This window comes from Gracilinanus agilis, chromosome 5, assembly GCF_016433145.1.
Source record: "Gracilinanus agilis isolate LMUSP501 chromosome 5, AgileGrace, whole genome shotgun sequence".
Taxonomy (NCBI): domain Eukaryota; kingdom Metazoa; phylum Chordata; class Mammalia; order Didelphimorphia; family Didelphidae; genus Gracilinanus; species Gracilinanus agilis.
The window spans coordinates 163,313,426-163,338,970 of record NC_058134.1 but is presented as its reverse complement, the minus strand read 5'-3'; the positions used below and the strand labels follow the sequence as shown (position 1 = coordinate 163,338,970).

The 25,545-nt window shown below is 34.2% G+C and overlaps 1 protein-coding gene across 1 annotated transcript in view; it reads left to right on the top strand.

Moving 5' to 3' along the window:
- Positions 1–1,093: 1,093 nt before the first annotated feature.
- Positions 1,094–25,545, top strand: part of PCLO (piccolo presynaptic cytomatrix protein) — a 555,993-nt gene continuing 531,541 nt past the window's right edge. The window contains exons 1-2 of the mRNA XM_044677248.1: positions 1,094–1,353; positions 8,422–9,697. Of these exons, the coding sequence (XP_044533183.1) occupies positions 1,094–1,353; positions 8,422–9,697 (1,536 nt within the window). The remainder of the gene's footprint in view (positions 1,354–8,421; positions 9,698–25,545) is intronic.

Genomic DNA, 25,545 nt, shown 5'->3' with positions numbered 1-25,545 from the left:
GAGAACAGTTACGGGGCAGAATAGAGACAGCAGACTAGATAACACCTAGTACTACTACAGGAAAATACACTAAGGAACGACTTCTGTTTAGTAGTCAGTATTATGAAGCTCTATCATTAAAGTCTCTTCCCTGCACTGTGCTAGTATCTCGTCTCGAACTACAATTCCCATAATTCTTTACAAATGGGAGAATCCACAGACCTGGGAAATATAAATATTCAACCTTGTCTGGTTTCCTCAAAGTTCACCACTTAAAGGAGCTCTCGTTTAATGTATTAAGAAACTCAAGTTAAATGGACTAGCTCGAATCGTATTTAGAAACATAGTCCCCAAGGGTGCCAATCTTTCTCTATTAGCCTCTTAACTAACAAGATTACAATTATCTGAACCCTTTTCAAGGGTCTCTTAGAAGGAAGCCTTCCTGGGAAATATAAACTACACATCCCATGAGTCAAAGCAGCCAATAAAGCCCCTAGATTTCTTGTAAGCCAAAATCCAGATTAAGGCATCCTAAGCAATGCCTGATTTAAACAACCTAGACTTTTACCTCTAGGTTCCTTTTCTATTAACTTCCTATTCCTTTAAAAGCATTACTGTGAGTTGGTTGAGGAAAAAAAAAAAAGGAAAATCTGAGTGGGAGTGGCTGGGGTGGTGGTGGGAAAATCACCTGTTCTGAGAGGAGCATGCTCACTGAAGAGGGAGGGAGAAAAGGAGGTGGAGGAGAAAGGGAGGGAGGGGACAGAATCAGCTTGGCACAGCTCAGATCTGTTTCTTCTCTAGCTTGGATAGCAGGAGCTGCAGCAGCCGGGAGGGATCTCTAGCAAACGTTGTTTGATACCGGCCAACATGGAGGAAGCTATAGCGGTAGTTACCTGCGAACAGGACTAATCCACTGGCTTCCGCTCCAGCCATCCAGCTGTGTACTAGAAGAAGGGAGGCAAGCCTGATCCCTCACCCGTGGAGTCACATCTGTCTGTCTACACGCCCGACAGCAGGAGTAGGGGGTTATTTTCCCCTTCTGGCTGCCTGCATCTAAGGCAAAGAGGCAAAGGAGGGTGGGGAGCTCGCCGCCACTGAGGAGCCTCCCTAAGCCATGGGCAACGAAGCGAGCTTGGAAGGGGAAGGTCTCCCCGAAGGGCTGACAGCTGCTGCTGCTGCTGCAGCAGCAGCCGGAGGAGGGGACGGTGGGGCGGGGAGCACCTTACACACCATGATCCCGGCCGGCATGGAGGCGGATCTGAGCCAGCTGAGCGAGGAGGAGAGGAGACAGATCGCTGCTGTCATGTCAAGGGCGCAGGGGCTGCCCAAAGGAAACGTTCCCCCCGCCGCAGCGGAACCACCTTCTATGCAAAGGCATGCACAGCGTTATATGTATACATATATATGTCTATGCATACGTGTTACAGTTCCATTTGCACATATGTGTAAGCACGTATGTGTGAGTAGAGTGGTGCATAGATGTAACCTCCCTTTATTTTATTCTCACTAATGGGGTGGGGATACAGTGATCATATGCCATCTGGATGGGGGAGGAAAAAAACGATTTGTAGTAGTTTGGTTGAAATAGTCAATCATTACATTTTTATGAGGTTTTAGTATGGTTTTAAGTTGTAATTCTGATCTTTCAGATTCTTATTCTCTGATGACATCCAGAAACGCCTCTAATATACTGATCTGGAAGTATTCCATTAATACAACGCTATATGTGTTGTGAGCTAGAGTAGTATTTTTGTCTGTATCTTATCTTTGGGAATATCAGAAATTAGTCCCATTATACATAATAGTTAAGGATATTCTAAATAATATTTTCAGTTCTCTTAGTGGTTGTTCCTCCTCCTTCACTCTTAAAGGAAATCAAGAGGTATAACTTGGATCTAACTATTTTATAAGAATAATGAAGCACCCTATAGCAAATGACAATCAGTAGATTGATATTGTTTGATGTCTATTCAGCATAATTTTTGAATCTTATAAATCCAGTCCTTAGGTATGCTAAAGTCTCATTTTATTTCATAGAAGTATGTGTTGTAACTTCTTTTAAACTGGAAATACTGGAAATAATATATGCACATTTTGTTATAGTATATATTTACAAAATGATTACAAAATTCTCAGTTACCTTCCCTGGCAAATATAAGTTAGACAATTAATAGTAACCTGCTAATGTTCTCCCCATTTTCCTCCTCCTTCCTTTCAATAAATTGTTTTTCTTAATTAGTAACAGTAAAGAGTGTGCACGACCATGGACAGAATGCTTGGCCAACCTTCATATTGTAAACAGGTTCACCACCTAAGGGAAGAGAAAAGGGACCATTTCCCTATCCATGGTCCTGAAATGAGTCTTCCTCTGGGATCACAATCTAAAAGGGAAACTATTAATGCTTATTTAACTCTTATGGAAAAAAATGGCTACATTTTGAGGAAAAAAAATAAGACCAGGGAATAGGTTCTCATTTATTTATTTTAAATAAATAGTTGACGTAATAAGGGTTTATAGAAGGTTATTTGAAATAGGTGATTGATATATGTGTTTTGGAGAAATATTGAAAAATATTTTATGACAATAATGTTATTTTTGATTGAATATTTTCTTTCAAAATCTATTGAGGAGATTTTTTTGATTAAAAATGCCCAATATTTTGAAAACTATTTTTCCCATTAAACTTGTGACTTCTAACTTTGTAAAATATGCAAATTCAGCAATATTTCAGAATATTAAGAAACTGTTTTTGGAAATCCCTTTTCCAGTTCCTTCCATATCAGTCGTATTTTCTGAAAATGTGAATTATTATAAATTATGAATTTTCATTCAGTATTTTTTCTTACACTAATATTAAATGCCACAGTTCCTTGGGATCAAAGAACTGGAATGGAACTTCTTAATAATTTCTCTCCAGTTCTATTATTTTACAGATAAACAAATTGAGGCTTATCTATCTTTTAAAGTTAATTGACTGCAATAATTTTTTTCCATTGCCTTATAGTAAGTTCAATCAACAGGTCGAAGTCACTGGTTAAATAACCAAAAAAGTACTGTGATTCCCACCCACCCCTTCTAACTTCTGTTCATAGGGTAGCTTAAAGAACAACATGTTAGAATATGAATCTTAATGTTATACAAAGAGCACATTTTTTTATCTTAGCCACAGTCATATAATTATTCCTGATACAACAGTCCTCTAGCCAGTATGTTTTTCAATACTAAGCTGTTAGTGTCAGATGAAATCCACAGAAAACAAATATATGTCTTCTGATATTTTCATTACAATTCCATTTTTTTAAAAAAAGAATGGGCTCTGTAAAGGAATTCAAATTTTTTTCTTTTTTAGAAAGATATTATAATCAGTGCCCGCAATTCTTCTCAGCAATAATAAAGGATGTAAGTACACATGTGCACTCATGCTCTGACTCTTTCTCTCTATGTCTGTCTCTCTCTGTCTCTCTCTATATATTTTTGTCTCTCTGTTTCTCTATCTCTGTGTCTCTGTGTCTCTCTCTGTCTCTGTCTCTGTATCTCTCTCACACATAGACACACATACACTCACATATTCACACCTCTTGGTTCCAGATTATCTGTCCTAACTTTTCAGTAATAAATTAGAAAAGCTATGTAACCCACCAGTGTCTCAGTATCTTCATCTATTAAATGAGTTTGATAATATCAGCCTCAAATAATTATTTTGTGAAGGCAAATTAAAGTAACATATATTAGTGTTATGTGATGTTAGTTTGGTATTGCAATCAGATAGGACTGTTTCATTTTGGAAGCTTAAAACTTTAAACATATTTTGCTTCAGTTTTTCATTGTTGTGGTGTTTTGTTTTATACTAGCCATACATTTTGCCTTATGTGAAAGGCACTTGTTCTTTGATGTATGACAAGGCAGCATGATGTTGTGGAATAAGGTCTGAAATTAGACTGAAAAGTCTTCTTACCTCTACTGCTGATTATCTAGCTTTTGATAACTTTAGAAAAAATCATTTTTTTCTTTCTATACATTCAGCTTTCTTAGTTTGCTAATCCCTAAGATCAATTTTAGTTCTCCAATTTTATGTACCTCAGCACTGTGCTAAGTAAATCTGGGAAGCTCTAAATGATGTTGGATGTTTCTGCTAGTTCTTTTTATACCTCCCTAGCATAAGATAGCTACTATTATGATTGCTTTTTAATACACTAATTGAAAAGATATCTAAATCCATTTGAATTATTATTTCCCCCCTCTAAGTATCTGTCAGGGAAAATAATTCAAATATGATAAAAGAGCATTGAAATCAAATGAAGGGCCAGGCATGGAGGAGACTATAACACAGTAGAGGTTTAAAGGTGAAAAAGGAAATGCTTCTGGTTATTTTGAACTTTCACATATAAATGAATAAATCAATTTTGTTACTTTTCCTATTTTATATTTTCTTCAGCTACAAATGGGTCAGTTCCAAAATGCTTTGCTAGAAACCACTTCTAAGTAGTAGGATGTTGTGTTACAAATCTGAGGTTTTCACTGATACCATTTTCTTTTCATTTCCCCTTGAGCATTTCTCTTAGCCTCTCATAGAGTGAGATAATTTCCAGATTTTAAATGGAATATAGGATTTTTTTTATGCTTGAAGTTTAAAAGTAAAACTAGGAGACTGAAGTTTTGATCACAGTAGTTAGGGGAAGGGTTGTAATACAGTAAAACATTTATAATTTATTAAATTTTCCTTTTACTTGTTATTTGACTACACAGATGCTAAACTAAGAGATTATTAATTAAGAAAATTCAATAGGCTAAGATGGAGATCTTTTAATTTTTTCTGGTCACGTGATTATATCTCCATTTTCACTTCTCCCTTAATGTACACTCCAATAATATCAGCTTTGATAACCATTAGATATTAATCTCTTTCTTTTCTATCCATAATTACAGCAGTTAGTCATAAGCATTGCCAGCAGTGAGATTTATATAGTTGTGTACATAATTTCTCACAATGAAGTGTCTTCAATTTCATGTAATTAGTATTTCTTTTTAATTAATGCAGCTATTATTGCTGGTGAAAATAACTTCTTTAAGTAACAGTGCTATTTATTTTTATATACAGGTTAAAATTTCAACATTGCTACTTGTCTACTTTCTAAGTAGTTCACCTAAGAAAACTTAACCATAAGAAAAGAGAGGTCCATTTATTACAACTTCATTATAAAACTATTTTCTATAGAATATGATTCCACATAATGATATTTGTCATGAGTTCTGTCCTATGAATTTTATTTACTGAATTAAAAAAATAAGTAGTTTTAAGTTTGTATCAACTATAATGCAATTTCCAGAGTGTGGGTACTGAGAACAGCATAAAAACTCCAAAATATTTTAAATTAATACCTTTTATCTGTGATTCTTTTCCAAATAGAGCAGCAAGAAATGTTATCTACATTAATACAGAGAAATAGCTATTTGAAAATAGCATTGAGAATTTCAGTTTAGTAATTGTATAATAATTTGCTCTAGGAAATTACATTCCTTGCCAAATACTCCCAAAAAGGTCAATGTTACCAATAATTTGTATTCTGAACTGAATATGACTTGTATTATTATATCAACTAACCATATTTTCATACAGTGGCCAACACAAAATTTGAACAGTAAATTTTGAAATACTAAGGTACTTTAATAACGTATTAGTTTTCCCCCTTAATTGTTTTCAACAATTTCTATTGAATTCTATCATTTTCCTTTTTTAATTAAAACAACATTTCTGAAACACTTGAAAAACAGGCATTTAAGGAAGTTCTGGAGAAATGGATAGGGATTCAGTTGCTAACAAGGGGACATGAATCAAGTTAAAGAAGGTGGTTTATTCTATGTTGAAATGAATTGTTTATCTGATATAAACTCAAGGATTGATTGGGGAAAATTAAAATGTAATTGGAAGTTCATAATTCTTATTAGTTATCATTCTCTACAGATTTAAATAGATAGTAATATAAGTTCAAATTACATATCTTTTTAAAAAGATATACAACTCATAATATGGGGTTGGTATGAAGGGAGAATATCTCAACATTTCATTATCAGGAAATCAGTTGGATAAATTCTATGAATTGGTATTTTAATTTTCCCCAATCAATCCTTGAGTTTATATCAGATAACAGTTTTCATGCTCTTTGTAGTGTATCACTTGAAACATATTAAGAAGTAATGCTAAAATACTGTTAAGATGGAAAATGCTTGTTAATGAAATTTAAAATTGGATAATCTTAGATTTTTAATAATTAAATAGGATAGAAATTTAGCTTCTCTTTTTAACATTTAAAACGAAGACTATTGAGACTTGTTCTTTTTTATAAACTACTTCTTTCAATGTGGTTATCAGTTCCAACAATTTCCTATCAGTCTTTTATTTATTTTTTATTAATTAACTTGCATTTATTTTATTTCCCTTCATTTTATTTTCTAAAAATAAATTGTATTTGTAAAATTAATTTTTACCTCCCCTCATTCTACATTAATAAAAAGTAATAAAATTTAGCAGATATGCATAGTCACGAAAAACAAATTTCTTTTGCTTTTATAAGTAAGTCTGTGCATTTCTTTTCAGTATATATTTGATTTTTTCAGTCATATGAAGCCTTCCATGTAGGTCACTTCTTGAGAAGATGAATCTCAGCCGACTCTTAAACAATACTAAATCCAAAACTCATAGATTTGTCTGTCAATTAATATATCTGATATTCAACTTTCAATCCAAAGAAATTGAGGGGTTTTTTTGGTCCAAAGTTTTAGCTATCAATAAACTATATTTGTGTGAGTGTAACACTGAACTGGGTGTAAAGACCTGTAAACTCTATCCTTGGCTCTGCCACTAAAAACCTGACTATATTGGGAACAATCATTTTTCCCTGGGTTTTACTGTTTTCTTCATTAATGTGAAGTGGTTGGATAAGGTAATATCTGAGACTGAGGTCTCTTCTAGCACTAAAATTTTTTGATTCTAAATTGGTTTTGGTCATTCTTCATTAGATAGTGTTCTCAATGAAAGAGCTATTCACTGAAATCAAAAGGCTACAAATAAAAACCATGTATTTAAAATCTGATTCATTCCATAAGATTGGATGTTTTTCTACAGCATGTTCTATTAGCATTTTCATCAGTAGAGTATGGTTTGCTAGAAAAAAAATATAAAAAAGTTGATATCATGAATCCTTGTGGAAGCTGAATGTTTTATGAAAACGACCAGCCATTTGAACTATATAATTACAGATGTTGGAAAATGCAACAATATCATCAAAAAATTCAAGTAAAATTCATATTTTAAATCTTTCTGCATGCTGGAAGGAAATAATTAACTAGGAAAATGCTCATCATCCTTTAGTACTAGCAACCAACAAGTGTAAACCGTAGTGTAAGCATTTGGGACCATGGTCATCATGGAAGTTCCTGATCTTAAGCAACTCATAGAGCCTTTTCTAAGTATGTATTACTAAAACTCACTCTTCAGTATTAGGTAGAATCCAGTAGGCATCTCTAAGGTTGTTTAATGCTCCTGATTTATATAGGAACAACTTTTTAGAAATCTTCTCCAATTTTCACTATTTTCATGGGCAAAATAATAATTTCTAAGAAAGCCTAATTTTGAAAGAACTTAAATAAGAACTATAATTACTGAGCATTAAGTTTTGGTAAATATATCTTGTGTGAATACTATATAGGAGCAACAAAACATTATGCACATAGTTTATACATGTGTGCAGATAAAGAAGTACACATATGTAGGCCCCTGTTTTATTTTTGCCAAAGATGTTAGACATTAATTTATTAATATCTTATATTTATTAATACTTTACAATAGCATGTATGGGGATTGTTATCCCTTTTCTCTACAGTTAATTGGGAGATAGCTATAGGCCTTGTAGTCACAACTACTTATTTTCTGCATTTCATAGGGATCCTAGAATTTTACAGCTAGAAGGTATGTTAAAGATCATCTAGTCCAATGACCTCATTTTGTAAATGAGGAAACCTCAAAGTAAGGGCATGATTTGATAACTTACTCACTGATATGCAGGAAATTAGAAGTATAGTTTTAGGAGGAAAAAGCAAATTTAAAATATAATTTGAATTTATTTAGCCATTTAAATTTACTTAATAGATTGTTTCTATATTGTCACTATATTTGACTCAATTTTAGTAATGTCTACTCATCAATATACTTAATATTAAAATTGTTTTTGCTGCCTGGAATACAATAAGAATCTAAGCTTGAGAATAGGGAGTATTTAAATGTTTACAAATACAAATTTACAATTTTACAAATACATACTTTGTATTTGTATACCTAATGACTAGCACAATGCTTGGCACATAGTAGGTGGGCAATCAATACTTGTTCATTATTTGATTGCTAATCCATTCTTTTCATTTCATTTCCTTCTTTACGGTCTCAGGAAACCAGAATTTGATACCAGTCATCATCCAAAGCAACCAGGGAAACCTCCAGATCCTGGGCGTCCTGGACAACCCACTCTCAGTAAAAGTAGAACAACAGACACTTTGAGAACAGAGCAGAAATCCCCTGGAAGGAGTCCTTCTACTACTAGTCTGAGAGAATCTAAATCTAGAACGGATTTTAAAGAAGAACAAAAGTCAAGCATGATGCCTAGCTTCCTTACAGAATCCAACCCTTTAAGTGCTGTCTCCTCTGTTGTTAATAAATTTAACCCTTTTGATTTGATATCAGATTCTGATGTATCCCAGGAAGAAACCACTAAGCGACAAAAAGCTGCTCAGAAGGAACAGGTGAAATCAGAAGGAATCACAAAGCCCACATCTCAACAGCAGTCCCCCAAACCAATTACAAAGCAGCAAGGGCCTCCCAAAGTTACATCTCAGCAAGCTGGTACTACCAAATCAATACCTCCTCAACAACCTGGAAAAATTAAACCTCAGCCTCCCGGGACAGGAAAGCCAACTCAAGCTTTAGGGCCTTCAGAGGAAGTTTTACAATCAGAACAAGGAAAACTCCCACTTCAGCAAAGAGGTCCAACCAAATCTCAATCAGACCCTTCAAAATCAGATCCTGCTAAATCTGCATCACAAGGCCCATCCAAAATATTTTCCCAGCAACCAGGGTCTACAAAATCACCTGTCCAGCAGCCAGAACCCACAAAACCACCTGTTCAACAGGCAGGCCCCACAAAACCACCTGTTCAGCAATCAGGCCTCACAAAACAACTCCCTCAGCATCTTGGAACAACAAAACCTCCCACTCAGCAACCAGGGCCCATGAAACCACCCACTCAGCAGAATGGGGCTTCAAAGTCCCCTACTCAGCAGCCAGGGACCACAAAATCATCCACCCAGCAACCTGGGCCTTCAAAGACCCCCACCCAGCAGCCAGGGACCATGAAACCTCCTACCCAACAGTTGGGATCCTCAAAACCCCCTTCTCAACAGCCAGGATCAACTAAACCTCTTGGTCAGCAGACTACAAAACCATCAAGCCAACAACCAGAGCTTGGAAAACCTTTGCAATCACAATCAACTTCATCCCCATCTGCAGCACTGACTTCAGCACAGGCTCTCCTTAAAACCTTTTGTCCTCTTTGCACTACGACGGAACTTCTGCTCCACACTCCCGAAAAGGCCAATTATAATACTTGCACTCAGTGTCAAACTACTGTCTGTAGCCTGTGTGGTTTCAGTCCTCCACAAATAACAGAGGTCAGTACATTTATTGTAATCTTCCTTTATAAAGTAAGGGAACCTGGATGATCCCTGCCTTTATCATTAAATAGTATTAGTCAAAATAATCTCATGGTTTTGATGTCATGTCACTGTTTATTAAATACAGAACACAGAAATGGGAAGGATATTAGATAATGTCTAACTCAAATCCATCATTTTACACATGGAGGAAAATGAGTCCCTTGTAAGTTAAGTGACTTCCTTTAGTCTATTTATATATAGGTAGTGTGTAGCAGATTTGAGATTTGAATAGAGACCAATATCTAAAAATCCATTACTCTCTTTTCTACCCCTCTCTTGCTAGCATATCTTTTTATCTATCTGACATTTGTCATGAAATGGTGCATAGTTCTAAAACACTTTAGTGTGAACTATATTCTCAGCATTATTGGCATCATTTCTTACTTTTTTTGCCTGAGGAGCTCTATGATTTTCAGGCAGTTTGACAGTTGATTTTGTATCACCAATCGCCAAGCATTTATTGCGTACTATATCTACTATGTATCTAGCACCATGCTGAGTGTTATGTCCTTCTGCGTAAAAGTGAAATGTTATTTTAGTAGGTGACCAGAGGAGAAACATGATACATGGTAAAACCATGTGGCAAGCCATGATGACATGGCAAATTGTGAAGGTTGCAGTAGTGATGGTATTCTAATTAGATAAAAGAGGGATATACTGACTTAGAGTGGAAATATGGGGATCTGAGGTCCAGATGGTGGACAAGACCTGGTTTATTTTCCACAGTGAATGGAATATCCCTGAAGTAAGACAATGAAATTGCCTAGTCAGGCTAGAGAACAGCTGGTAAGTGGGAAGACAGTGCATTTTGGCCTTGGAAACCAAGTAAGGAACAGACAGCAGAGTGGATAAGACTGAACTAATGTACATTTTAATTTAAAGCATTATACCATTTAAATATGCCCCAGAGAGAAGGCTTTGGCACTATGGTGATAATGAATAAAAATCAGTATTACTAAACGTTATTGTTACTAATGACAAGTATTATTTACATTAGTGATTATAATTATTATAGTTAATAGTGATAATGTGTATTCAAAAGGTGTTCCCCTAATCTGTTATAGTCTCACTAGTATAATATAATATATCTGACAATTATCCATGCTGTTGTATCTTTATACTAATTACTAATAATAAATGGCATTTACGTAGTGTTTTAATGTTTATGAAGTATATTTCCCTCAAAATATTCCAGTAAGATAAATGGTACATGGTTTATTGTACCCATTTTACAAGAAGATGGCGTCTCAGAGAGATAAAATGGTATGCCCATTTTCACAGTTTGATTGTATTAGAACAAGATTTCCTATCACTTAATCCATTGATTTTTCCATCATGCATATATTATTCAATTAATATACTTTGGAACTTGGGACCTACCTCATGTTGGTCCAGAGATAAAGAGAAATGAGGCATTTCCTAATTTTTAAATTTAAATTTTTTTAAATTTTCTTATTTTAAGAAGCTTGTGATTATAGGATACTAGGATTTATTAAAGTGTTTACAGATTATTTAGTTAAGGGCCTCAGTTTTATGGATTAGGAGACTGAGACATTAATAGTTGAATTTGGCCAAGGTCACATAGGTGGCAAATAAAATAGATAAGATTTCATGCTAGGACTCTAATTGAAAAGATAAGATTGTGAATAACTACATGTTATGTCATAGATCTTGTTCACTACAAAGAGCTTCCAATGGAGTCAGTTTCCTCTTAAAAATTATTGGAAAATTATTCCCTTTGGTCTAGAGGCTCTTGCTTTTCTTTAAGCTTTGCTGACATTTTACACTTGGTGTAAAGTCCTGAGCATGTTGACTAAAGATTAGATCTGCCATAGCCAATTCATAATTACTTTTCTCTCTTGAAACCTTGTTGCCTGTTTTTGAAACTTATTTTCCTTCTCACTTCTTATCCTTGAATATATTCTCTAGAACCTCAGATATGTTTTGTAGAATTTACAACAAGATAAGTATTGGTTATAGAGTTTCTATAAATAAGGCTATAGGTAATGAAGTTTATTAAGTGAAAACTTCCTAGTATAGAGTGGATCTCACTTAATTCATTAAGATATTCTCTTTGTTCTCTGGAATTAATCTAACAATTCTCTGGACCTGGAATCTATTGCCCATCATACTGTTGCTGATCTGATGCATTTGGCATCTTTTTTTATCACCAAATTTCCTTCTGAATGGCATGAATCTTAGTATATGTGGGTGCTCATTCATCTGTTGTAGAATAACTCCTAGTCTATCAGGTTACTTCCTGATTTCTGGTACAATTTTTGTTATTTCATTGGTACTCTGACTGATACACATACAATCCATCTTGTCTCATTTTAGGAAGCCTTTAACAATATTTTCAATAAATTTTCCATTGGGAGTCAGTACTGTATATATGCTAGAGGGTTTTTCTTGATCCCTTAATATCACATAAGTATTTGTAGATCAAATGAGTAGGTCACTAGTCATCTCCTGCTCTCAGCACAAGATTGTCCCACCTTAGGTTATGGTCATTCTTTCCCTTTATATGGCTTCCTTCATGCAAATCATCCCTGAGAAAAATGCTTAGCACATTTACCTTCATTGCCTTCTTAATGAACCCATATTTTAATTATTTAGTTATTATCATATGCAAAAATGTATGATTTCATAACTTTGCCAAAACTATGGTTTTTAAAAGATGTCTTGGTTTCAGGGAGAAATATGTGCTTTTTGAAAGGGCCACACAATTTCTCATTTTCAATTTTGTTTATTCTCTTTCTCTTCAAGTCTGGACCTATATCATTGTCCTTTTAGCAGTGACTGCCTAAAATATAGGTATTAATGTTCTAGTTTAGATAATGTATCAATCATGTATATCATGGTATCAAAAATAGGCACTTTTTCATTCACTTGTTTTTCCTGGTACTTTAGTCTGAACTTTTTTGAGAATCTCATTCAGAAATCTTTGTAATATCCTAGAACTTGCTGCAGTCTACAGAATATTATTTACAAACAGCATCTGGGAAACTTAATCATATGTGGGAAAGCTCTCATCCCTTTGGATTCTGCTGTACCTTTTCCAGCTTTGGTGAAACTGTTTTTCACTGGCTTATGCCCTATTTATCTTAAAAATTGGATCCATGATTATTGAGAAATATTATCTTTGAGGTGTCTCTCAAAAATCCTGTATAATCTCAAAAGATGCATTGGAGGCACATTTGAGAGGAACCTTTAAAGCTTCATTTTTCTCTATAAAACCAGATTTAAATAACAAATGTTGAGAAATTATATTCTTTGAGGTATTAAGTAGATTATGTGATTGTAAATCTGTAGTTTACTTTAAAGATTTATTTGAAAAAAATCTCATTAAGTGTGTGCTTAGAACATATGTAGATTATACTTATTAAGATTTTTTTTGGTAATTTAGGTATTACATAGGCAAGTTGTTACTTGTGTCTTCTGCATTAACTTTTTTCTTTTTTCATTATAATGTTTTTTTAAATTTTTCTAATAATAGTGGTTTTTACTTCTTTCAAATATTTTGAGAGGCATTTTCCTTTTCTTTTGTAATTAATTAGGAATATTTTTCCATGGTTACGTTTTTCATGTTCTTTCCCTCCACTCTTTCTTCCCCCATTCTGAAACTGACAAGTAATTCCACTTGGTTATACATATATTATTGCTCAAAACCTATTTCCATATTATTAATATTTATAATAGAGTGATCATTTAAAGTCAAAATACCCAATCATGTACCCATCAAACTATGTGATCAATCAAATGTTTTTCTTATGCATTTCTACTCCCACAGTTCTTTCTCTGAATGTGGATAGCATTCTTTCTCCTAGATCCATCAGGATTGTCCTATATTATTGCATTGCTACTAGTAATGAAGTCTGTTACATTCGATGTGCCATATAGTATCAATCTCTGTGTACAATGTTTTCCTGGTTCTGCTCCTTTCACTCTGCATCAATTCCTGGAGGTCTTTCCAGTTCACTTGATGTGAAGGGGGTTAAGGTGAAATGTGTCTAGGAAGACTGGTAAGACAAATTGAAGGAGCATCTGGGTAGCTCAGTGGATTGAGAGTCAGGCCTAGAGACTGGAGGTCCTAGGTTCAAAGCTGGCCTCAGACACTTCCCAGCTGTGTGACCCTGGGCAAGTCACTTGAACCCCATTGCCCACTCTTACCACTCTTCCACCAAGGAGCCAATACACAGAAGTTAAGGGTTTAAAAAAAAGACAAATTGGAAAAAGCTTTAAAGGTTGAAAAAAAGTTTTTTCCCCCTTAGAGGTAAGAGGACCACTTATGTTTCTTAAGCAGAAAAGTGGCATGGTTAAGATCTGCTTTTAGAATGTCAATTTGGCAGCTCTGTTGAGGATTGATTAGAAAGGACAGAGACTTCAAGCAGGAAGACTTATTAGGAGGCTACTGCATATTTCTAGATGAAAGGAAGACTTGATCTAGAGTATTGTCTATGTGATTAGAGGAAAGGGATGAAGTGAGATATGGTGGAAGCAGAATTGTCAATACTCAGTAACTGATAGAGGAGTATATATTGTTGGGAAAGCATTTGTTCAATTGCACTTGACTTTTCATGACCTCATCTGGGGTTTTCTTAGAAAAGATCAATGGAATGGTTTTCTATTTCCTTTTCCAGCTCATTTTACAGATCAGGAAACCGAGGTAAACTGGATTAAGTGACTTGCCCAGGATCACACAACTAGCAACTGTCTGGCCAGATTTGGACTCAGAAATAGGAATCTTCCTGACTCCAGAACTGGTACTCTCTCTTTTGGACCACCTAGATGTCTCAATTGAGGGCTGATGTTGAATGAAAGTTAGGCATGATTGTATGGTTTTTAAACCTTAGTGATAGGAAGAAACATGATGCTTTTAACATAATTATAGAGGTGAGGAAGAAGTCAAGGGTCTTGAGGAAAGTATAAGGAATCCAGTTTGACAACTATAATATTTTTCAGATATCTATGGCATATCTATTTGGATATGTGCCAGCGACAGAATTATGGGACCAGAGTTCAAAAGATATTTCTTTCAAGGTCATTTACTTCAAGATCATTATTAATTCAGTAGCGGCTGATATCACCAATAGAGACGATATAGAGAAAAATAGACAGTCCAGTACAGAGTCCTGGAGTATATCCACATATAGAAAGGGACATATAGGATGATGATACAACAATTAACTCTGAAAATAAGCAACCATGTAAGTCTGGGTGTGTCATCAAAGGAAACCAGGAGAGTACCCTATGAAACAGTAATGTCACCAAAACCCAGATAGGAGAAGGCATCTTCATCAGTATAAAATGCTATAGAAAATCAAGTAGGATGAAAACTGAGACAAAACTATTATATTTATTTCATGGGTAATCTGACAGAAACAGTTTCTTTTGAGTGATTGATGAAGTCAGAAGCCAGTTAAGAGGGGGGTTGAGAAGTAAATGGAATGTGAGAAAGTTCAAGCTACAAATGGGGACAGGAATTATTTTAGAGGTAACCTGGCATAGTCATTAGAAAACTGGTTTCAGAGTCAGAAAAAAAACTTTGGTTAAAGTCCTGCCTCTATATCATACACTTGCTATGTGACACTGGGCAATTTATCTAAACTCTAAGTACGCTCTAGTTCATTGGCAAAGATTCTAAAATACCAAGACTGACAATTAATAAAGCTGACCTTCATTACAAGAGAGTTTCCAAACTGATAATTATTTATACCCATGAAATACCAGGGCTGCAACCCACCTCCCCCTTATGTCACATGGTGACATTTGGACATTTTGAAAATCAGTCCTTCAACATCTTTAAAACTTTTTCTTCCAGCATAGTCCTCTGTCTGTACTTGCTCTGGGTAAGCAGTTCTTGTTCTTATTTCTGTTAGTATAATTAACATTTTATTGGAAAGAATATTTTTAGAATCTAAATCTGGTGGCTTTATTCTCAGTTGTGGAGAAAATTGTGACAGAAATATTGATAGTTATGTTCTATTGTTTCAGTGTTTTCCTTTTAGTTTTATCTTTAAGTACTCTTGAAATGATCAAATCATTATTTTTCCAATCATTATTGTTCTACCCTCTATTATTAGATGCTACTGCTCATCATGTTACACTGATTCCCTCCAGAAAATTATATTTTATATGTTGGTATAATTTTAAATAATAATAAAATTCTGACACTTTTCAAGAAGACAGGCAATATGACATAGGTTATACATGTGCTATAGTGCAATATATATTTCCATGTTTGTCATGTTGTGAAAGAAGGCCTATATCACTTATGAAAGAAAAAAAATCATAAAGGAGATAAGGTGAAAAATCCTATGCTTCAACCTGCAATTCAGACTCCATCAGATCCTCCTGTGGTGGTGCAGAGCTTTTTTCTCATCACTAGTTTCTTGGAGTCAATTGACTTGGATCTTTAGATTGCTGATAATAGTTAAGTTATTCACAGTTGATCATCACCCTCTATAAAAATTTGAAAATTAGTTCATATTCCAAACTAGTTTTGCCTGACATTTATTTCTACTTAGCAAGAAAATCAAATTATTTTCACTATTTTTTAAACTTCAGAGGAAATATTGAAGAAATGTGGCCATTTCTGCTCTTTTATTCATTTCCCATTTTTAGCAGCCATAATTAAGTATTATAATTTAGTTAATTTTAATCATAATTCATATATTGTCATGTTTATTCTAATAACCTCTGATCCAGTAACCCAGTTGTCTGGTTATACTATACATAGGAGATTTGGACACCGATAATAATGTTTTTCATGTGTATTTCAATGTAATCAATTTCATGGTTTAAAATATTATTTGGTATTTCCTTTGTTTATCAATTTCTGACTCTCATATTAAAGAAAGCATTGATCATATAAAGCTGTGAACCTCCTGAGTAGATTATAAGCATTTAGTCTTTTTTGTTTCTCAACCATTAGCCACATAAATTCTAATTAGCCAAGCTTTATAATTTTAAGCCCACTGAGACAGGTTTATGTGTATGCATGTTATAGAAAAAATGTTATAAAGAATGCTCAGAATGGAACAAAGAGATCAAAAACTGAATTCCTTGTGATAGTTGCCTGTTTTCTGATTTTCATCCTTGGGTCCCCAGCACAGAGCACAGTTTCATTGTTTTTGTCTTTTCAGTCATGTCTGACTCTTTGTGACCCTATTTAAGGGCATTGCCATTATTGGCAATGGCATTGGAGTGGCCATTTTCTTCTCCAACTCATTTTGTAGATGAAGAAACTAAGGCCAAGAGAGTTAAGTGATTTGCCCAGGATCACAAACTAAGTGTGTTAGGCTGCATTTTAATTCCTGTCTTCCTGCCTCTAGGTCTGAAACAGTATCTACTGTGTCACCTAGCTACACCTTTTATATGTAGTAGGTTCTTACAAAATGTTTATTGAATTAAGTTGAATGGCAAGTTGGAAGGAAGGTTCAGTGATATAAAACTAGCCCTAGAAGAGACTTTAGAAATTATTTTATAGAAAATGAAAATGAGACCTGGAGAAGTTCAGAAACTTGACTAAGGTCAGAATAAGTAAATCTTATAGCCTTACATAAACCCAGATCTATTCAATACAAATTAAATTTTTTTCTGCTCTTATCATACTGATAATTTGGGGCCAGATTGGGGAGACCTTAATTTTGTTTTTAATGACATTTGAACTTTATTTCAATGGGTTTAGAATTACCTATATATTACTTTACTATTGATGACACAATTATCCTTCTTTAATTCTTAATCCATTGAAATCTAAATTCTCATTCCTCTACTCTATTGAAATTGTGGCAAAGATTATACAAGATTTGCTGCTAATTTCAGTGGCCTTTTCCAGTTAATATTCTTCTCAACCTTTGTAGTATTTGACATTGTTGATAACTCCTTCCTTCTAGACCAGTGGTTCCCAAATTTTTTGGCCTACCGCCCCCTTTCCAGAAAAAATATTACTTAGCCCCTTGGAAATTATTTTTTAAATTTTAATATCAATTAATAGGAAAGATAAATGCACCTGTGGCCATCACCGTCCCCCTGGATCACTGCAGCACTCACTACCGCCTACTTTGGGAATCACTGCTCTAGATATTCTCTCATCATTTTGTATTATATTGTTGCTCTCTTTAATTATTCTTTCTTAGTCTCATTTGCTGCTTCATCACTTTTCTGAATTACCTTCTCTCTATGTTTTCTCTTTTGGTGATTTCTTCTATTTCCATGGTTTCACTTATTCTTTCAAGTAACTCACACATATATTTAGAACCTTAATCTGACTGTGAATATCCAATCCTGAATCTCCAAATTTCTGCAATCTCTCTCTTTAATGGTTTGAGATGCTGATAAAATAATTTCTAAGGTTGAATTCATCATATGTATCTCAAACTTGCCCATCTTCCAAACTTCTGGTTTCTATTCTGAACATTCCCATCCACTTACACATCCAGCTCTATAAACTTGCCATCATCCTTGAGTCTTTCACCCTTCTCCTCTACACACTCCTAATCAATTAGCTGTTAAATCTACCTCCTCTGCATTTCACACTTCTCTTCATAGGATCATATGAAAAATAGATTAAGAGCCTGAAGAGACTGTGGAGCTTGTCTAGTTTAATCCTTTAATTCTATAGACCAAGAACTTAGACCCAGAGAAGGGAGGGAAAGGAGGGAATAAGAATTTATATAGTGTACATAGTGCATATTATGTATTAAGCACTGAGTTGTGCTGTATGTGTTTAATAAAATATTTTATTTCATCCTGTGATGAAAAATATAGTTCATATTTGTTGATGTTCATCACATAGTTCATCACAACTATGTAAAATAGGAATTATTAGTATCTCCATGTTATAGCTATTGATTCTCAGGCAGAAAGAAGTTAAGTGAGTTGTGCAGGTTACATTGCAAGTAAATGCCAGAAGCCAAATTTGAACTTGATTCTTCCTGACTGCAGGCTCACTGTATTACCTAGCTGCCTTTGGTCAATGATTTACTGAATGTCACACATATAATAAATAGTAGGGCTGGAATTCAAATCCTTTGATGCCAAATAAAGTGCTCTTTCCACTGGCTTATCCTTCTCTCCACATTCATGGCCAATTTACTAATTTTCTTTGCCTGTAGACCCTACTATTTCTAATTATTTTTTTACCATTGTCATTCTTCTTAATGTACAGATTTGATTTTATTCAAAATCTTTCACTGGATCCCTATTGTCTTAGGATAAAATACAGACTATTTAGTTTGCCTTTCCACAATTGACTCCAATCAACCATTTCTGACTTGTTTTATTCTATTTCCCTTCCTGTACTCTATAATATAATGAAAATTTTCTGAGTTCCATTTAATCTCCAACTTCCACGTAACTTCACAAGCCATTCTCCATATCTTCAATCTACACTTTTTTTCTAACTTTGAGCTTTGGATCAGGTATAATATACTTTTTGAATATTTCTCTGCTCATGTTAATATTGTCTTCAATCTGAAAGTTTTCTGGTACATTATATGTGATCTGTCCAAGCTTTGTAACCCCTGCTATAAAGAAGATCACTTTTTGTCTTTGTATTATTAGGACCTAGTGCAATATTTTTTACCGAGTATACACTTTATACTTGTTTCAGAGAAGCAGTATGACTTGCTGGATAATGATTTCCCTTCAAAGTCAGGATCACCTGGGTTCAAGTCCTATTTTTTATAGAGTTATTATAAGGCCTTGGGAAATTTACTTAACTTTTCAATGTTATTGTTGTTCAGTCATTTTCAGTCATGTTTGACTCTTTGTGGCCCTTTCTGGCGTTTTCTTGGCAAAGATACTAGAGTGGATTGCCATTTTCTTCTTTATTATCTATTTGTTATCTATTATGAACCTCTCATTGGAGTGCCTAAACTTTGTTAACTATATATAATTTTTATATGAAGCCAAATAAAAAGGTCAAGGTCCTTTTGTTTTAAACCTTTGAAACCCATTAGATCAAAATGGTCAAATTTGATACATTTTGATGGTGATCTATTTGGGCAATTAAATTTGGCACCCTGATGACAATAATGAAAACAAATCTGCCTTCCCTTTTCTATAGCATACATTTAAAGTCACTGGGTCAAGGGATACTAAATCATGGATGAGAACAAATGATATTTTAATTTTAACCTATTTTATATCCTGCTGGATCTAGTACTGAATAGTGGGAGTAATGGGCATGGAAATTTTGAGTTAAAGTCTTCATAGGTAGTCAGTGTAAGGAGATAATGATGGGTCCTTAAATGTAAATTGTCAGGGGTCAATATTCTAGAAATTCTAGAAAATAGGAAGAGGGAGAAGTTTGTCTGAAACTTCAGATATGGAATTAGGACCATAATTGCATGTAACTGGAGTTAGAAGTTATCTCAGATGTCCTTTAGTCCACCACCTCCTTCATTTTTCAGAAGATGAAATGAAGCCTAGATATTTTAAGTGATTTGCCCAAGGCCTCACAGTGGTAGGTCTAGGTTCAAAACAAGAGATTCAACCAGTGAGCTTAATGAGTTCCAAAGAATGTAGAAAATTCATTGGACAGAGTCCTTGCTGTGGAGCAAGCAAGCATTTTGTTTAAGGGATGTTTAGAATTATCTTTTTTTTTTTTTTAATTTGCTAGCCTATCAAGGGCAAATAGATTCCATTTGGTTCCAATAAAATCTGCTTTTCTAGCTTAATCTCACATATCAACTTTTCTATTGTGTCATCCTCCAACCTTCCTACTTTCCTCCTTTCATCACCCCTACACACTGTCAATCCTCTCTCTCACCCCAACTCCTAGAAATTTATGATTCTGATACATGAGATGATCAGATTAATAATAGTTTTAAACAAATCTTTCCCTATACCTATAATTCTCTTCCTTTTTCTATTCCCCACTGACAAAATTGAATGGTACTTTCACCATGTACCATGCTTTGACAACCAGTAAAAATGATCCTTTCCTCCTTGTGAGACATCAGAGCTCCCTATTCTTTCCTTTCTTATGTGCATATTATGTATTCATTTGTTGCAGTTATTTGAAACAATTTCATCTCCTGAGACCCCTGCTAGATTGTAATCTCCTTTCAGGGTAGCCAAAACATCTTCTTTATTCATGTTTTCTTTCGTACTTAACATAGTGAATCTTTCAAATACAAAATATTGAATGAATATTTATTGAATGAATTCATAATTTTATAACATTTTAACTTATCATCTTGACTAAGACTCATTTAATTGTTCCTCAATATAATTTATATCCTGAATAAATAATTTTTGATTAATGTATCTACACATCCAAGAAATATATTGCTTCACCTTTAGTTTTTTTACATGACAGTTAAATATTTTATATTTCTTTTGAAATGGTCCACTTTAAAAAGCTATATTAACCTGATATAATAATATGGCATATATATATTATTGTTATTGTTTTGTTCAGTCAGTTCAGTTACATATAATTGCTCATGATTTGGGGTTTTCTTGGCAAAGATAGAACACTGGTTTACCATTTTCTTCTTCAGCCCATTTTATTGATAAAGAAACTGCAACAAGCAGGATTATATGATTTTTGTAAGGCCATACAGTATGTAAGTATCTGAGGCTGGATTTGAACTCAGGTATTCCTGACTCCAGGCCCAGTGCTCTATCTATTGTGCTATCTAACTGCCTGTGTTTTATATATGGTATTATTAATTCATTATATTAAGAACAAAAATTCTTTTATGCAAGCACATATCCATACTTAATAAATTCATCGTAGAATGAGGAAACTCAACATAGTTATGAGTTATTTTCTTCTTTCACTTAAAATCTCTTAAAACACACGTTCAAATTGTATCCTACCCTTATTGCTAAATCAACATTTAAGGCAAAGGTGAACTTCCATTTATTATCATTTCAAACCGGTGGAAGATAAAAGTAGAGGAGGAATCTTAGTTATTCCCATTATGGCCCAAATGGAAAAAAAAATCAAATAGATCACTTGGTTGTTGTCCATTTTTTTGTATTTTTTTCCCCAAGAAAAGAATCTTGTTAGTTCCTTCTCTCAACCACCCCTATCTTCTGAAACATATTTGCATTAAATAGGGGACTTAGTTCTGAATTCATAGCCTTGAAATTTGTCCCCTCCTTCTATCAAATAGTAACTTTATCTCCTTTGGCAACTAACGTAAGCTTCATGAGCCTTAGTTTTCTCATTCAAAAAATGGGGATACTACCATAAAAATCAAATGAATTAATGTATATTAAGTATTTTGCAAACTATAAAGACTAGGTAATTATGAGCTGTTTAAAAATCAGATTCAGTGAGGGAAAATAAGTTTAAATTTTACTGTTTTCAAAATCTTTTGAGAGGTATATATTAGAAATACATACTTAGAATTAGATAATACAGAATTAGAAAGATATTTTTAGAAATAGTACTTCTCACTGTTCATTGGTTCAGTTGTTTTAAGTCAGGTCACAGGCGAGTGAATATCAGAGGCAAGACTTGAAAAAAAATGTCTTCTTTACTCTGAACCTGCCTGGATATCTACCTACTGTAACAACTTATATTTCTCTATGCTTGTATGTGTGTGCATATACATGTGTATGCATTTGTGTGTGTGTGTGTGTGTGTGTGTGTGAATGTTTGGTCTAAACATATGGTCTAGACCAGTGATGGGCAAACTTTTTAAAGAGGGGGCCAAAGGAAAGGCAACTCTTTCGAAGTTTCATTGTATTGTATCCTACTCATTGTATTCGTTAGATTAGGAATAATGTCCTACAGCTGGATAGAACATTTTAGGGGGCCACATCTGGCCCGCGGGCCATACTTTGCCCATCACTGGTCTAGACATATTTTCATTTTTATGATATACTCATGTTGAGAAAATTTGGCTCGTCAATGCAGTTTAACAATAGGTTTTCAACTTAAAGGCTCTATAGAGTGTTGCTCTGGGCAATAAAATATTATATTATGAATCACACAGCCAAGTTGTATCAGAGGCAAGATGTTTTTAACCTAGGTTTTCTGTCTCTGAAACTGCTAATTCATAATGAATTTCTACTTTTAAATTGTAAATAATGCATTCTAACACCAAAATGATCAGGGTCAAGTAATGTGCCATTTTATTTTGGTTCCATCAGTTTATATACTGCTAAAAATCATAGCATTTTATGTAATGCTTTAAAGTTCAGAAAATATTTTGTCTTTTTTACAAAATCTGACTTAATCCTCTCACAAGAAGCCTTTTAAGTATGTCCTGTTATTATTCCCATTTTACAGATAAGGAAACTGAGACTGATGGAAGCTAAATTATTTTCCCAGGGTCACATAAGTAGTAAGTTATTGAAACTTTTTTTTAACTCAAGTCTTTTTTATGCCAGTGCTCTAGTCCTTATACCTCATATTTGCTCAGTTAGTCTGATTAGATAGATTTGATTAGTTTACTGTGAATTTCCATTTCTGGAAGAAATGTTTTTTCTTGGTTTTGAGGCCCAGAATTGATGCTACTATTAAGCCTGTATGTGGACATAACATTTTCATTTTCTTTTTTTTAACCTGTACCTTCTACCTTAGAATCAATACCATGTATTAATTCCAAGGCAGAAGAGTGGTAAGGGATAGGCAATGGGGGGAGGTGTTAAGTTACTTTCCCAGGGTTACACAGCTAGGAAGTATCTGAGGCCCGATTTGAACATAGGACCTTCCATCTCTAGGCCTGACTTCCAAACCACTAAGCTACCCAGCTGCCTCCGTTTTATTTTTCAAAATGTTTTCTGTCATAAAAAATTTAAAAAATGGTGGCAGAGTGAGAATTCTTAGATTTGATTCTTAGTACTATCATCAAGTTGTGTGTCTTTGGTCAAGGTATTTCTCTGAGTGTCATTTTCCTCATTTATAAAATGATGATAATAAAAATACTTTCCTCAAAGTAATACAAGGCTCAAATTTGAAAATAAAATTTCCAATTGTAACAAAGCAACATATTGAAGGAAAATAATTGAAGTAGGATTTCATAGTTTTCAAATTACAAATAGTTCAATACTAGAAATCCCAAACAAAAAGAATATATTCTGGGAAGAGGTTATGATAAGACAAGGTAGGATATCTTTGAAATTTTCCATTGGGGGGGGCAGAGAATAGATGATGACTTTGGACAAAAAATGTGATGAAAGACACATAATAACATGAGTCATTTTATATATTTGCACTTTTGTTTAGCCATCTGTAAAATGGGGATAATAAAGCTTACTACCAGATGGGGCTGTTAAAGCACTTTAAGCTCCAAAGTTGAAGTATATTGTTGAATACTTTTTCTTAAAGGGGTTATTACAGAAAAGGAGTAGCTTAGATATTAATAGATTAGCTTTTCAGTCTAACCTTTCAGAAAATGTCTCAAATAACTTTAAAATATATTAGGCATCTTTCCAAAGAATTCAAGTATTTTTTTAAAAAAATAAGTAAATACAAAAAAGCAAAAAGAAAATCTTATATAATTTGGGCAGAATGACTTTTGAAAAGAAAAAAAATACTTCATGATAATTTTGGTTTTTAAGCAGAGAGCTTTTGAAAACACAATGATATACATTCCAAAGAGAGAGCCAGTTAATCCTTGTCTCCCTTTGGAAGACAAAACACAGAACATTCTCACAATGGTTTTAGCTTCTTTGCTCTCTCATTTACTGAAAAAGATAAAATGGATTGTGTTTTGGGGGCAAATTTAATGGCACATGATGCCATATGGAGTAAGGATCATAATATAAAATATCTGGGTTTTAAATAGAAGGAACTCAACATATACTTCAGCTTAGGAATTACTAACGTGACATGGTATTTTCATTGCCTGGTTAGACAAATTTTGAAGTTTGACACAAAGTGAATCAGTGAACATACATTTATTAAGTCTTTCCCTCCTATGTGCCAGCAGTTACTGCTGTACTACTGTGTAGACACTGGGGCTACAGAGGGGGAAAAATGAAAATTTCCACCATCAACAACTTATGTATGGGAAAAACCTTTTTCATTGTTGTCCTTTGTATTCAAATAGGACCAAAATGACACAACAATTTTAGGGTCAATTTACAGTGTGTTCAAAAGTGGTTTATCAGACCAATTTAACAACAGAAGGCTCTACCACAGGGTGGGCACAAATAGTCAACATGAACATTTGGAATGTACATGTCTCTAAATTAGTCCATTTCATGTTCCTTTTGAACCACTATTTTTTGCTTGGCTGTTAGAGCACAGCGCCTTCTTTGAGATGGGTATTCCTTGCTGGAGAATCCTGTGGCAATAACTTCCATGTCTCACAATTGATGTGAAAGTTCTTCAGAGAGACTTTAAGAATGTCCTTGTATGGGGTAGCTGGGTGGCTCTGTGGATTGGGAGCCAGGCCCAGAAATAGGAGGTCCTGGGTTAAATCTGGCCTCAGACACTTCCTAGCGATGTGACCCTGGGCAAGTCATTTATTGCCTACCCCTTATCACTTACTCTTTTGCCTTGGAGCCAATATATAGTATTGATTCTAAAATGGAAGGTAATGGTTTTTTTTAAAGATCCTTGTATTGATGGCAGCACAAAATAAACACAATTTGGTTACAGTGACAGAGAGTAAACTGGAGTATCAGAAAAAGCCTCATGTGAGAGGTGATTCAGCTTTAAAGGAAACGAAGATTTCTGGGGTCTCCACAAAAGCTAAAGTGCCTTACATATATGAAGGAAAGACTGTGCAAAAGCCTGGAGTGAGGAGATGAAATAGCATTGAGGACAGGTTAAGGTGATCAACTTAACTGGGCCATAGAGTGGTGAAAAGGAGTAAATACCCTTC